This window comes from Stegostoma tigrinum, chromosome 13 (genome assembly GCF_030684315.1).
Source record: "Stegostoma tigrinum isolate sSteTig4 chromosome 13, sSteTig4.hap1, whole genome shotgun sequence".
Taxonomy (NCBI): domain Eukaryota; kingdom Metazoa; phylum Chordata; class Chondrichthyes; order Orectolobiformes; family Stegostomatidae; genus Stegostoma; species Stegostoma tigrinum.
In genome coordinates this window covers 72190050-72202656 of record NC_081366.1, presented here as the reverse complement: position 1 = coordinate 72202656, position 12607 = coordinate 72190050, and the positions used below count along the sequence as shown (strand labels likewise).

At 43.1% G+C, this 12607-nt stretch overlaps 1 protein-coding gene across 1 annotated transcript in view; it reads left to right on the top strand.

The window, feature by feature from the left end:
• Window positions 1-12095, top strand: part of LOC125458493 (regulator of G-protein signaling 14-like) — a 101174-nt gene extending 89079 nt beyond the window's left edge. Inside the window, exons 13-15 of the mRNA XM_048543787.2 lie at window positions 3694-3740; window positions 7866-8007; window positions 9613-12095. Of these exons, the coding sequence (XP_048399744.1) occupies window positions 3694-3740; window positions 7866-8007; window positions 9613-9935 (512 nt within the window). The 3' untranslated portion in view covers window positions 9936-12095. The remainder of the gene's footprint in view (window positions 1-3693; window positions 3741-7865; window positions 8008-9612) is intronic.
• The last annotated feature ends 512 nt before the right edge of the window (window positions 12096-12607 follow it).

Genomic DNA, 12607 nt, shown 5'->3' with positions numbered 1-12607 from the left:
TACTGTGTTCATCCAGCCCCGCACTTTGTTACCTTAGCTAGAGCTTTTCTTGTGATTTTAGTAAACCTTTTCAGGTTCTGCCCGCTTTGCACAAGCCAATGGTCTGCACCCTTCTTTTCCTGCTGCATTCCCAGACTATAGGAGCTTGCTTCATTTGGCCAAATTTTGTAACTCTCCCTCACCCTCTGTTCATCTCTTGTAGCCATTCACAACCCCTTTGTACCCACCTGGTGTTTTGATAACTGTACCAACATTTTGTATCCCACTTTTGATTCCTTTTGCCATGCAGTCACTCCTTCCTTAACTCCCGTAGCGCTTAAACACCTCCCTCTGCAGCCCACGGTGCAGGCCAAATAATCCCATGGTTCCCCATTCACTTAGCACTGCAAAAAGACTTATCACAGTTGATGGAAATTTGTGGAAACAATAACGATTTCACTGATCTCCTGTGACTAAATGTAATAAATACGTGCATTTGTATTAAATATTGTAATTGCATTATCCATTCATGCCGGAAACAAAATTATAGATTACATAGATTACATAGAACATAACAGCACAGTACAGGCCCTTCGGCCCTCGATGTTGTGCCGACCTGTCATACCGATCTCAAGCCCATCTAACCTACAATACTCCACAGCATTAGTGCCATGCAGCATGTTTGTCTGATTAAAATTCTAATTAAAAAATCATCACAATAATCATCTTCCGGGAAAATAATAATTTTTTTATCTATATTCGAGAGATAAAATCAATACTGACGTAAATCTTAGTTATTAATCTACATTGTTATTGCTCTGGTTTAGAACAGACTCGCACAGATACAAGAAGTCACATGAGTGTGGGGTGAAGGTTCTGGTGTCCCTTAAATGTCCTGCACCATGGCATGATGTGGCATGACCAATAATCTGCTGGCCACATTTTGAAGACCATTGCATTACTCTTTAATGGCGATTCCCTTTTGCTTTCGTTCTTTTCCTCCTTTGTCTCTGGCTTTGCATTAGCTTAATAACTTAATAGATAGGGTGGACAGGGAGGGCCTTTTTCCTAGGATGACGACGGCAAACATGGGGGGCATAGCTTTAAATTGAAGGGTGAAAGATATAGGACAGATGTCAGAGGTAGTTTCTTTACTCAGAGTAGTAAGGGAATGGAACGCTTTGCCTGCAACGGTTGTAGATTCGCCAACTTTAGGTACATTTAAGTCGTCATTGGATGAGCATATGGACGTACATGGAATAGTGTAGGTTAGATAGGCTTCAGATCGGTATGACAGGTTGGCAGAACATCGAGGGCCGAAGGGCCTGTACTGTGCTAGAGACAGGCATGTAGGATTTGAAGGAGATTACAAAGATAAGGAGGGTTATGTTCTATGTTCTATAACTCTTCACCTTCAATATTTTCTCATTCTGGTGGATGGCCATCAAACCTGAAACATGAATGTTTCACTCACAGATGTTGCCAAACCCACTGAGTGATTTTCAGCATTTTCTGATTTAATTCCTTATTTCCCAAGTGGCTCTGTTGGAACATAAACTTTCTGTTTTCTCTCACACATCATTGTAATTCATTACCTGACTTTGGCAGGAGCTAGGAAAGTGAACTATCCATTCAGTCTATCTGCAAATGAACAGCTAATCAAATCTGCTTCAATACTTAAAGCTAAGAGAAGTTACCAGATATAAATCTGCTTTTGTTTTGGGAGAAATAAAAACTTTTGAATTACGACCTGACAAGATTTCTTGAAGAGTTTGATCTATGTTGGACGACTGACCTATTTTTACACACTCCTATTTCTTCAAGTGTAATGGTGACAGGCATCATCACTTTCAATGTAGGAGTAAAAGCTTACTAATAGATAGATTAAATCATGTTCCTCACATAGCCCAGGATATGGAGGTTAAAGCAAAACCTGGATTAACATTTTTTAAAATTAATTCATGGGATGAGTGAGTCACTGGCCAGGCAGCATTTATTGCCCCATCCCTAATTGCCCAGAGGGCAGTTAAGAGTCAGAGTCAATCACATTGCTGTGGGTCTGGAGTCACATGTAGGCCCAGGCCAGGTAAGGATGGTAGTTTTCTTCCCTAAAGGGCATTAGTGAACCAGATGGTTATTTTTCCCAACAACCAACAATGGATTCACAGCCATTTATTCGACTCTTAATCCCAGATATATTTATCAAATTCAAATTCCACCATCTGCCATGGCGGGATTCAAACCCAGGTCTCCAGAATGCTATCTGGGTCTCTGGATTAACAGTCCATAGATAATACCATTAGGCCATCTCCTCCCCAGTTTTGCCTCTCATGTGCATCAGGGTAAGATTCTCCAGGTTCCTTTTGTTACAACCCTCTACTCCTCCTCTCACAAATGTCAGCGGACAACGGGCAGAAGCCCTCACCCTGACAGAATGACCGTGCTTCATCATTGAAATGATTAATTGTTTATTAAAAAGCATCAATCTGTTCTATGAGTAACCCCCAAAGACCTAAATCATCCGTAAGCATTCATATCCGCTTGTGAATCCTTCCGTATGGATGCCACTAAAATCAATTGCACAATTTTCCACCTGCCTGAATTCAGCTACCTTTGCACGGGCAGTGAAGCAACTGCACAGCGACCAGTATCCTGTCTCCAAATCTCCCTTTATTTACATACGCACAGTACACTGGCTATGACCAGCCAACTCAGAGTCAGTCGCTAAAGTGAGGAGATTCGGAATCCCCTGTTTATATCTGTCAGCCAGGGCTCCCTGATTGGCCCAGGTTAGCAACACCAATCAAGGATCTAATGTTCAAATAGCTCCGCCTGGTTCCAATCAGAGAATCAAAGATATGGCTTAACAATACACTGAAAACTAGCCCATAAAGCGGTGGCAAACACACCATAAATAATATGGCCATTTTGATAAAATCATGAAGGGTGAAGCTGAAGGAAGCCTTAGGCTGCTGGTAAGCTCAATGGTTCAGATGTTCCAGTTCTTACGGAATTGATTGTGGTAGAAACACGAGCTTGATGAGCGGTATAAGTTGAACGGTGGAATGTGAATGCAATCAGACCATATCCCTTGTACACCATCTCCAATTCTGGTTTTTCTCTTAGAGGCACCGATATTAATACCAGAAGGCTGATTTTTAGCTTTAAGTTGAGTTCCAAGGTGAAAATGGAGCGACATGGGATCTTCATTCTTGAACGGAGCGAATTCAGAGGTAGTTATATGGAAGGACACAAGAAAGTATGGGACAACTAAATCCAGGAAGTAACTTCAAACTGATGGCCTGGACTACATGTGACTCCAGGCCCACAGAAATGTCAATAACTCTCAACTGCCCTCTAGGCAATTGGGAATGGACAATAAATGCTAGCCTCGCCAACGATGCCCTCGTCCTGTGAAAAGATAACAATAGTGCATGGAGTCAAAGGTTAACAGCAGTTGATGACAAATTTAGTTCTGATGTCAGGATATAGTTCAGCCAAAATGGTGTCAGCCCATAGATTGGACACTGAATTGAATCCTGGGAGGTGAAAGTCTGAGAAACATTTAAAGTTAAATTGAACATTGGAGTAGGCAATCTGGGCCAGCCATTCTAGCTGAAGGAAGTGAGATGGCCTCTAAGCCTTATCTCTATAATAATGAGCTCATAAATGTCAGTGCTTTCTAACCATCAGTTTTGTTTCAATTATTGACAGGTCATCAAGAGGACAGGAAGAGTTCCAGCCAATCATCGACTTGCCTTGTAAGTGGAGCAAAACTTGCCAAACTCAATGGAGCTGAGGTTTGAAGCGCCTTTACATTAGGAGAGAGTGTCCTTCCCGAAACAGACAGTTCTGTGATCATCACGGGACCATTAGCAGCTGTAGACTGCAACCATGTTGTGTTTACATTCTACCCTTCATGTGTTGAAATATCTCATGGTATTATATCAGAGACTCATTAATGTGACACCATTGTCACCTAAATAATTATCAAGACTGGCGACCAAAAGATTGATTGGGAAGAAATTTTTAAGAAATGTCGAAAGGAGAAGAGAGAGGGAGGTGGAGAAGTTGAGGAAAGAATTCCAGGGTTTAGGGATTAATGCTGAATGCTGCTAGGGCTGATCGTGTTGGAAATGTTTTCTCTACTTCACTCATGAGATGTGTGTCACTGGCTGGTCAGCACTTACTTCCCATCCTTAGTTCAAATTGAGAAGGTGGTGGTCAGCTGCCTACTTGAACTGCTGAAGACCATGCGCTGTAGATAGACCCACAATGTCATCAGGCAGGGAATTCCAGCAATACAAACAGAAAGTTCTGGAGGAACTCAGTACGTCTGGCAGCATATGTGAAGAGAAACACTGTTATCGCAGTGATGCAAAAAAAAATGTGAAAGAGACCAGAATTACAAGAATGTCAATATCTTGGAAGGGTGTGTGAGCTCAATATGAGGGTCAAGGAGATGTGTGTGGGCTGGAGGAGATTACAGAGTAAAGGAGGGGTATAGGGGCTGGAGGAGGTTGCAGAGGTCGGGATGAGTCTAGCAGCTGGAGGATGTTACATAGTTAAGGAGGGGTCAAGAGGCTGGAGTAAGTTACACAGTCAGTGGAGGTTACAGAGATACTGGTATAATGGCTGCAGGAGATGACAGAGATTGAAAGGGGTGTCAGAACTGGAAGAGTTGCAGAGATAGGGAAGGCTTGCAGGAGATGAGGAAGTTATGGAGGTAATGCATGACCAATGGATTGGAGGAAGTTAGAGACAGATATGTAAGATTTGAAGGAGATCACAAAGATAAGGAGGGTTAGGCCATAAGACATAGGAGCAGAATAAGGCCATTCAGCACTTTCAGTCTGGTCCATTTGATCATGGCCTGTATGTTTCTCAACCCCATTCTTCTGTCTTCTCCCTGTAACCTTTGATCCCTTTACAAATCAGGATCCTCCTTTACTGGCTCCATCCCTGCCTCTTTGACCTGTCTGTCTCCTCTCCACCTATTTTCTCCTCTATCCATCTTCTTTCATTGCCTCCTTCTCTCTTCCTATTTATTTCAGAATCCCCTTCCCCTCCCCCATTTCTGAAGAAGGGTCTCGACCTGAAATGTCAGCTTTCCTGTTCCTCTGATGTTGCTTGGCCTGCTGTGCTCATCAAGCTCTATGCCTTATCTCCTATCTATGTCAGCCTTCAATGTACTCAATGACTTAGTCTCCACTGCCTTCTATGGCAATGAGCTCCCCAGATTCACCACATTCTGTCCGAAGAAATTCCTCCTCATCTCAGTTCTGAAATGTCTGAGCCTGTGCCTTGGGGCCTAGTCTCTCTTATTGGTGGAAACATCCTGTCCATGTCCGCTCTATTCAGACTTTTCAGTATTCTGTATGTTTCAATCAGATCCCCCTCATCCATCTAAACTCCATCAAGTAGAGCCAGATTCCTGAACCACTCCTCATATGACAAGCCCTTCATCCCCAGAATCATTCTTATAAATTTCCTCTAGACTGTCTCCAAGGCCAGCACATCCTTCCTTAGAAATAACCCAAAACTATTTACAATATTCCAAATGCTGTCTAACTAGAGCCTTATACAGCCTCAGCAGTCCATCTCTCCTCTTGTATTCTGGCCCTCTTGAACATTGCTTTTCTTTTCTGAACTGCCCGCTGAACCTGCATGTTAACCTTAAGGGAATCCTGAAGTCACATTCCTAAGTCCTTTCCTGCTTCAGATTTTCAAAGCCGTTCCCCATTCAAAAAATAGTCTACACCTCTGTTCTTCCTACCAAAGTGTGCAACATCACACTGCCTGTATGTTGCCCCTAACACCATGGGCTCTTATAGACTCCTGTGAGGCACCTTGTGAATGGCCTTTTGAAAATCCAAATAGCTCGTGTTCATTGGTTGTCCTCAGTCTAACTTGCTCATTACCTCCTCAAAGAATTCTAATAGATTTGTTAGGCATGACTTCCCCATACTGAAGCCATGCTGACTCCATCCTATTTTATCAGGCACTCCCAAGCACTCTGCAATCACATCGTCAATAATGGTCTCTGAAATCTTACTAACGACTGAGGTCAGGCCAACTGGCTTATCACTTCCTGTCTCCAGTCTCCCTCCCTTCTTAAACTAGGGGGTTTCATTAACCATTGTCCAGTTCTCTTGGGTGCCACCATGTCATGCACTCCCCCCTGCCCAACTCCAGTGATACCAGAAAAATAATCAAGAATGCCTCTACAATCTCTTCAGCCATCTCCTTCAGAACTCTTGCGTGTAGTCATCAGATCTGGGTGAATTTTCCACCTTCAGACCTTTCAGCTTCCCTAACACCTCAGTGATGGCCACTACACTCACCTCGGCCGCCTGATTTTCTTGAAGTTCTGGCGTGATGCTGGTGTCTTCCACTGTGGAAACTGATGCTGTGTACCAATTCAGTTCTTCCACCATTCCTTTCTTCCCCATTACTACTTCTCCATCCTCATTTTTCAGCAGTCTAATTTTTGCTGTACCTCCTCAATTATCCCCAGAAACTCCTGCTATGACAGCTCCACGGTCTTCCCCGCTCAACTCCCTTCCAAACAACTCTGGCCATCTCCTCTCATGTCTTTGTCGTTACCTTTACTTGATTGTAATGCCATTACCTTTGATTTCCGCTTCTCTTCTCAAACAGCACAGTGATTTCTACCACATATGGTCACTACCCCAAAAGCTTGCTTCACCATAAGCTCTCTAATTAAGTCTGCCTCATTACACCACCAAATCCAGAATTCCCTGTTCCCCGTTGGGGTCTACGTCAAGCTGCCCCAAAAATACTTCTCGTAGACATTCCACAAATTCCTTTGCTTGGGATCAGCTGCAACCCTGATTTTTTTTTGCAGTCGACCTGTATATTGAGGCCCCCCCATGAATATCGTAATGGTGCCTTTCTTACATGTCATTTCTATCCCATAATTTATTTTCTCACCCACATCACGACTACTGCTATGGTGCCTGTACATATCTCCTATCAAGATCTTTTATCCTTTGTGTTTTCTCAGCTCTACCTGCACAGATTCTACACCTTCTGACTCTGTAATCACATCTCATTATTGACTTAATTTCATTCCTTACAAACAAGGCAGCCCCTTCTCTCCCTCTATTTGCCTGTCCTTTTGATAGGATCTGTATCCTTGGAATATAGAGTTCCCAGCCCTGATCCCTTTGCAGCCGCATCTCTGTGATACCCACAAAATCATACCCACCAATTTCAATCTGTGCTACAAACTCATTTACCTTGTTTTGTATACTGCATGCATTTAAGTACAGTACCCTCAATCCTCCACTGACTGCCTGCCTTCTCACAGTTGTTATCTCTTTATCAGCTGTGCCTAAGATTAAATTCCTGATCCTTTCTGCACTCTCTGTCCTTTTACTTGTTCAGGTTGTCAGCACTGTAGGTGTTTACGGAAACAGGGAGGGTTGTCAGGGCTGGTGGAATTTACAGAGATAGGGAGGGATGAAGAAGCAAGTGGAATTTACAGAGATGGGGAGGAGTGTAGAGGCAGGTGGAGTTTACAGGGATAGGGAAGGGCAAGAAGTTGCCAAGATTTTGAAAGAAAAAGGATGAAATTGAAAACCAAGATATTGCCAGGTAAGGACTCAAAGCAAGACAAGTCAGTGCAGAAGTGATAGGAGAGCGTGAATTAAGATATTGACAGAGTTTTTGAATGAGGTCAAGTTTACAACAGATGGAGGATGCCATGGAGAGTTTGTGATGCAACCCTGCCAACGGTTCACGCTCTGTTTAAGTAATGCACTCCATAGGGAATGTGCTCAATGGAGCAGTGGTTTTGCAGGGACTAAGGGGTGAAGTTCGTTTTGATAATGGTGTGCTGATTTCTCCAAATTTCTGATCAGCAGAAGCAAGGTGAGGTATCCTCAGAGAGAAGAGAGCCCTTGGAGAGTCCAGTCCACTCATCCCAGACCTCGAGGAGAAATAGATTGAAAGGAAAAGCTGAAGAGAAGAAGGAGCTGAACCGCATGACTTATGATGTGGAAGGTAAAAGATAAAACTCAATAAATTGCCCAAATCTCAACCCATTAAGGAACAGGAATGGAAAAGGGAGAAACAGTGAGGGTCAGAAATGGGGAGGAATCATGCAGTTCCTGCTGTATAGCAGATTGCAGGATGGTAGCTATCATTCTGATTAGCGAGTTTTGAGAAGATTTGAAGCTCAAGTTGAGTTTCTGGTTGTGAGTTTGCTGGCTGAGCTGGAAGATCAAAACAAACAGACAAAACGGGCCCAGAAACCATAACCACTCTCCCCTACATCAAAGACATTTCCGAAATGACTGCCAGACTACTCGGACCTCTTGGCATCAGGGTAGCCCACAAACCCACCAACACACTAAAACAGCAGCTAATGAACTTAAAAGACCCTATACAGACAACAAGCAAAACGAACGTCATCTACAAAATACCTTGCAAGAACTGTGACAAGCACTACATTGGACAAACTGGCAGAAAGCTAGCCACCAGGATACATGAACATCAACTAGCCACAAAACGACATGACCCACTATCACTCGTATCCTTACATATAGATGAGGAAGGACACCACTTTGATTGGGACAACACATCCATCCTAGGACAAGCCAAACAGAAACACGCATGAGAATTCCTAGAAGCATGGCATTCCAACCGGAACTCCATCAACAAACACATTGATTTGGAGCCCATCTACCATCCCCTGAGAAAAAGAACAGGAAATGACATCACCAATGCAGGAAATGACATCACCAACCCAAGGAAACCTAAACAGATAAATAGAAAGTGGGACATAACACCAGCGCTTCATCGGAGGCTCACTGATCATGTTACCTAGAATGGTGACGAAACGTCTGAAAACTAACCTTCCAGCTCAGCAAGCAAACTCACATCCATCATTCTGATTTCCAGGGTAAGCCAAATGGTCAATGATGGGAGTAGGCATGAGGTAAGAGACCATATGATGCAACATCCTGGAGTATAATCCATCTGGATTTGACAACTTAAAGGGTGGAGGGAGAGCATAGGGGAATGGACAACTGTTAGTGGTGGAGCCGACCCACTGAAGGGCTAGGAGATGGTTCTTTGGCAGTTTCTCTTGAGTGGTTTGGCTCTAACATGTAGAGATGAAGTAAAATCAGAAATTTCTGGGAAAACTCAACGGGTCTGACAGTGTCTGTGGAAAGAAAGCAGAGTGAATGTTTTGGATCCAGTGATCCTTCTTCAGAATTGATTGTAACTAGAAAAAGGTTGGTACACGTCGAATATGGGATGGGGATGAAGGATAAGGAGTAAACTCTTCACAGATGTTGCCAGGCCTGAGTTATTTCAGCAATTTCTGGTTTTGGTTCTGACTTCCAGCATGAACAGTCCATTGCTTTATTTTTGTCTAATGTAGATATGAGCTGTATTATTGGAGAGTCTAAGGTTCAATCTTGCACTGAACAGTTAACAGAACCTGTACAGTGGTGCAGCTACTATTGTTAGATTCAGTATCCCCTTGAATGAGGAAGAGCAGTAGCTCTTATCTTTCTTTTTTAATTTTCACCTTCAGATAGAGAGAGTCGCTTGTGTACTAGAGTTACGATGTGACTGCGTGTTTGTGTCTCTTTTCAGCCCTGTTTGAGATGTTGTCCAAAGCACAGAACTGCCGCGCTGATGATCAGCGAGGCCTCCTGAAGAAGGAAGATTTGGTCCTCCCAGACTTCCTACAGCTTCCAGAGGAACTGGCTGGCATCAGCCTTCAGACATCCGAGACAGACTCCGGCAGTGAGAAAGGTGCCAAAAGTCATACCCATCCAGAGAAATGTCTTACTGAGAGTGAGCAGGTACCGGGAACTCCAAATGAGAAACCAACGCCGAATATCTCCATGTTACGGGACACGGAACAAGAAGAGTCGAATGAATGGAACAGTGTATGCCCCCGAACAGTTCTCTAACAGTGATGCAACAGTACTTTGGTGGCCTGCAGATCACCGAGTTGTAAAACAGGGCCTACTCAGACCAGCTTCTTCAGCTGTTCCAGTTTCCCCATCAATGGGACCAAAAGACCATACTCAGCAGGGCAGGATTTCACTAAACCCTGCTGAGTCCCAATGAGCCAACACTGCCGATTCCCTCAGCTACGTGTCTGATGAAACAGCATTGGTGGCAGAACTGCATTTTACATTGGGGCCTGTTCCTTCAGTGATTCTATCAATTCTAGGTTCAAGGGATTTTGCAGAACTGAAGCTGTGAATGAAATTATGTTGGAATGTGGAGAATATTAGATCTCAGGGTAGCACCGTCTGAATGGTCCCCTTCTCTTCACGATTTATCTACGGTTCGCTATTCAGCTAATGCTGCTGAGTGTAACAAATCTGAATTAGTTGAACTTAGAGAGAACCAGCTCAGGTTTTACTTCTGAACACATTTGCATTCATTGTGCTCTTGGTCGTGGAGGCGGTCTGACTCTGTCATACACGCCTGGATCTATGATATAGGCTGGGGACTGACTGAACATCATTAGAAGTATTTCCTGGATTGTTCCCGAAAGGATTTCATCACCTCAACTGATGCACTTATTCATTCTCCAATTTGTTTACATATATCTGACATTGTTATCTTTGTGAGACTTTGCTGTTTATGTAACTGAAGAATGTGGGCCTCAGGGCAAAGCAATGAAATGTCGAGCTCCAAATCAGGGTACATTCACTTACAGTACAGCACCAAGTGGTCAGGGCAATGATGATAAACAAATAACTTACAGATGGACTAAAATTATTGTGAAAACCTGCACCTTCAGGAACCATACAATGAGCTGATAAAGCTATGTGTGAGGTTGTATGGCCTTGTATGCATGTGTGTGCGAGAGACGTTATATCGCTATTGCACCCCAATCTCCTACCTACTAGCCTCATCCCGGCCCCTTGACCTGTCCGTCCTCCCCGGACTGACCTATCCCCTCCCCACCTACACCCACCTCTACTGGCTCCATTCCCGCCCCTTTAACTTGTCTGTCTCCTCTCCACCTATATTTTCCTCTATCTATCTTCAGTCCACCTCCCCCTCTGTACTTATTTATTTCAGAACCCGCTTCCCTTCCCACTTTTCTGATGAAGGGTCTAGGCCCGAAACATCAGCTTTTGTGCTCCTGAGATGCTGCTTGACCTGCTGTATTCATCCAGCCCCACACTTTGTTATATCGCTGTGTGTCAGGTTGTATAGCTGAGTGTGTCAGATGTTTTGTTGCTGTGTGTGTTAGAGGCTGTATAACTAGATGTGTGAGGATGTGTGGCAGTGAGTATGAGTGAGACAAAGGTTATAGAACTGAGTGTATATGAGAGATTATCTAGCTGTGAGTGTTTGTGCGTGTGAGAGGCTATGTAACTGTGTGTGTGAGAAGCTGCATGTGCAGGGCGTTCTATAGCTGTGTGTGTGCGTGCGTGCGTGCAAAAATCTGCTTTGCCCATTGTGGAGGGGCAATTGTATCTGACAATGCTGGTACTTTTGCTCATCACTTGCTTTTCTGTGATGTTGATGACAAACCTTCAAAACATGAGGTGATTTAATGTGATTAATTGATTTAGCCTGTCCAGTGTCAAATCATTGGTGCGAGACTGGAGTCACACTTGACTAGACCGGACTGATGAAGGGTTCCTGTTCTAAAAGGTGGGGAGTGTCCATGACAATGAAATAGTTTCAGGATTGTATTGTTGCTGCCAGTTTTCTCTCTTTAGACTCTGTTCCAGTTTTATTCTATATCCTGTCACAGACATATTCCATATTTTGACTGGATTTTGTGTCAGTGATATCAAATAAAACTGGAATGCAAGGCATACAGAGTGAAGAAAAGAATGATAGAGAGTGAGTGACATTACAGCAGTTAGGTCTAAGTAATTCTAACACTTCTTTCCACCCTAAAGGTATGTTTTGTCTATCTAACTTGACAGGGTCTTCATTACTGGCGCTAACTGCCATCTATTTATTTCTTAGTTTACTTTAAATAACGAGAAGGGGCTTTTCATTGACGTAACTTTCCAGACTGTAACTGTCACTGATGTTTTACAAAATTATTGTTCAATGATTGAAATTAAACAGTATGGTTTGTTAAGATTTCTCTTTCAAAAGTATTAAAACTAAATTGCTCAACAGTTTAATATCACTTCTAATCCGTGTGGCCAGCCTATTGTCTCATTTTTAGACATTTTCAGTGCTAGTCATTCACTACTTTGATAACCTTAGAAACTAGAGAAAACTTTGTATACAGCATTTCTCCCTCTCTCCATTTCTCACATTCTTGCAGCTGCTCCATCAGTCTTTGTATTTTTTCTCCCTTCATCTCTGTCAACAATATGCTGCACCTCTCTTTCTCTCACTCAGGATTTCACTGTATTAACACTTTGTCTTGAACTCCACATGTTACTGTCTCTCTCAATATGTATCTCTCTTTTATTCCTTCTTTCTCTAAGTACCTGTTCCTCTCTATCATGATCTGTCTTGCTATATTTTGCTGTTTCTGACTCTCATATCCGAATTCTCCTGATCTGTATCCTTCCCCTCATTCTGTAGTTCTCTCCCTGTTTTTTCCCCTATTTTCAACTCCTTTTGATCTACCTTCTGTCTCTTCCTT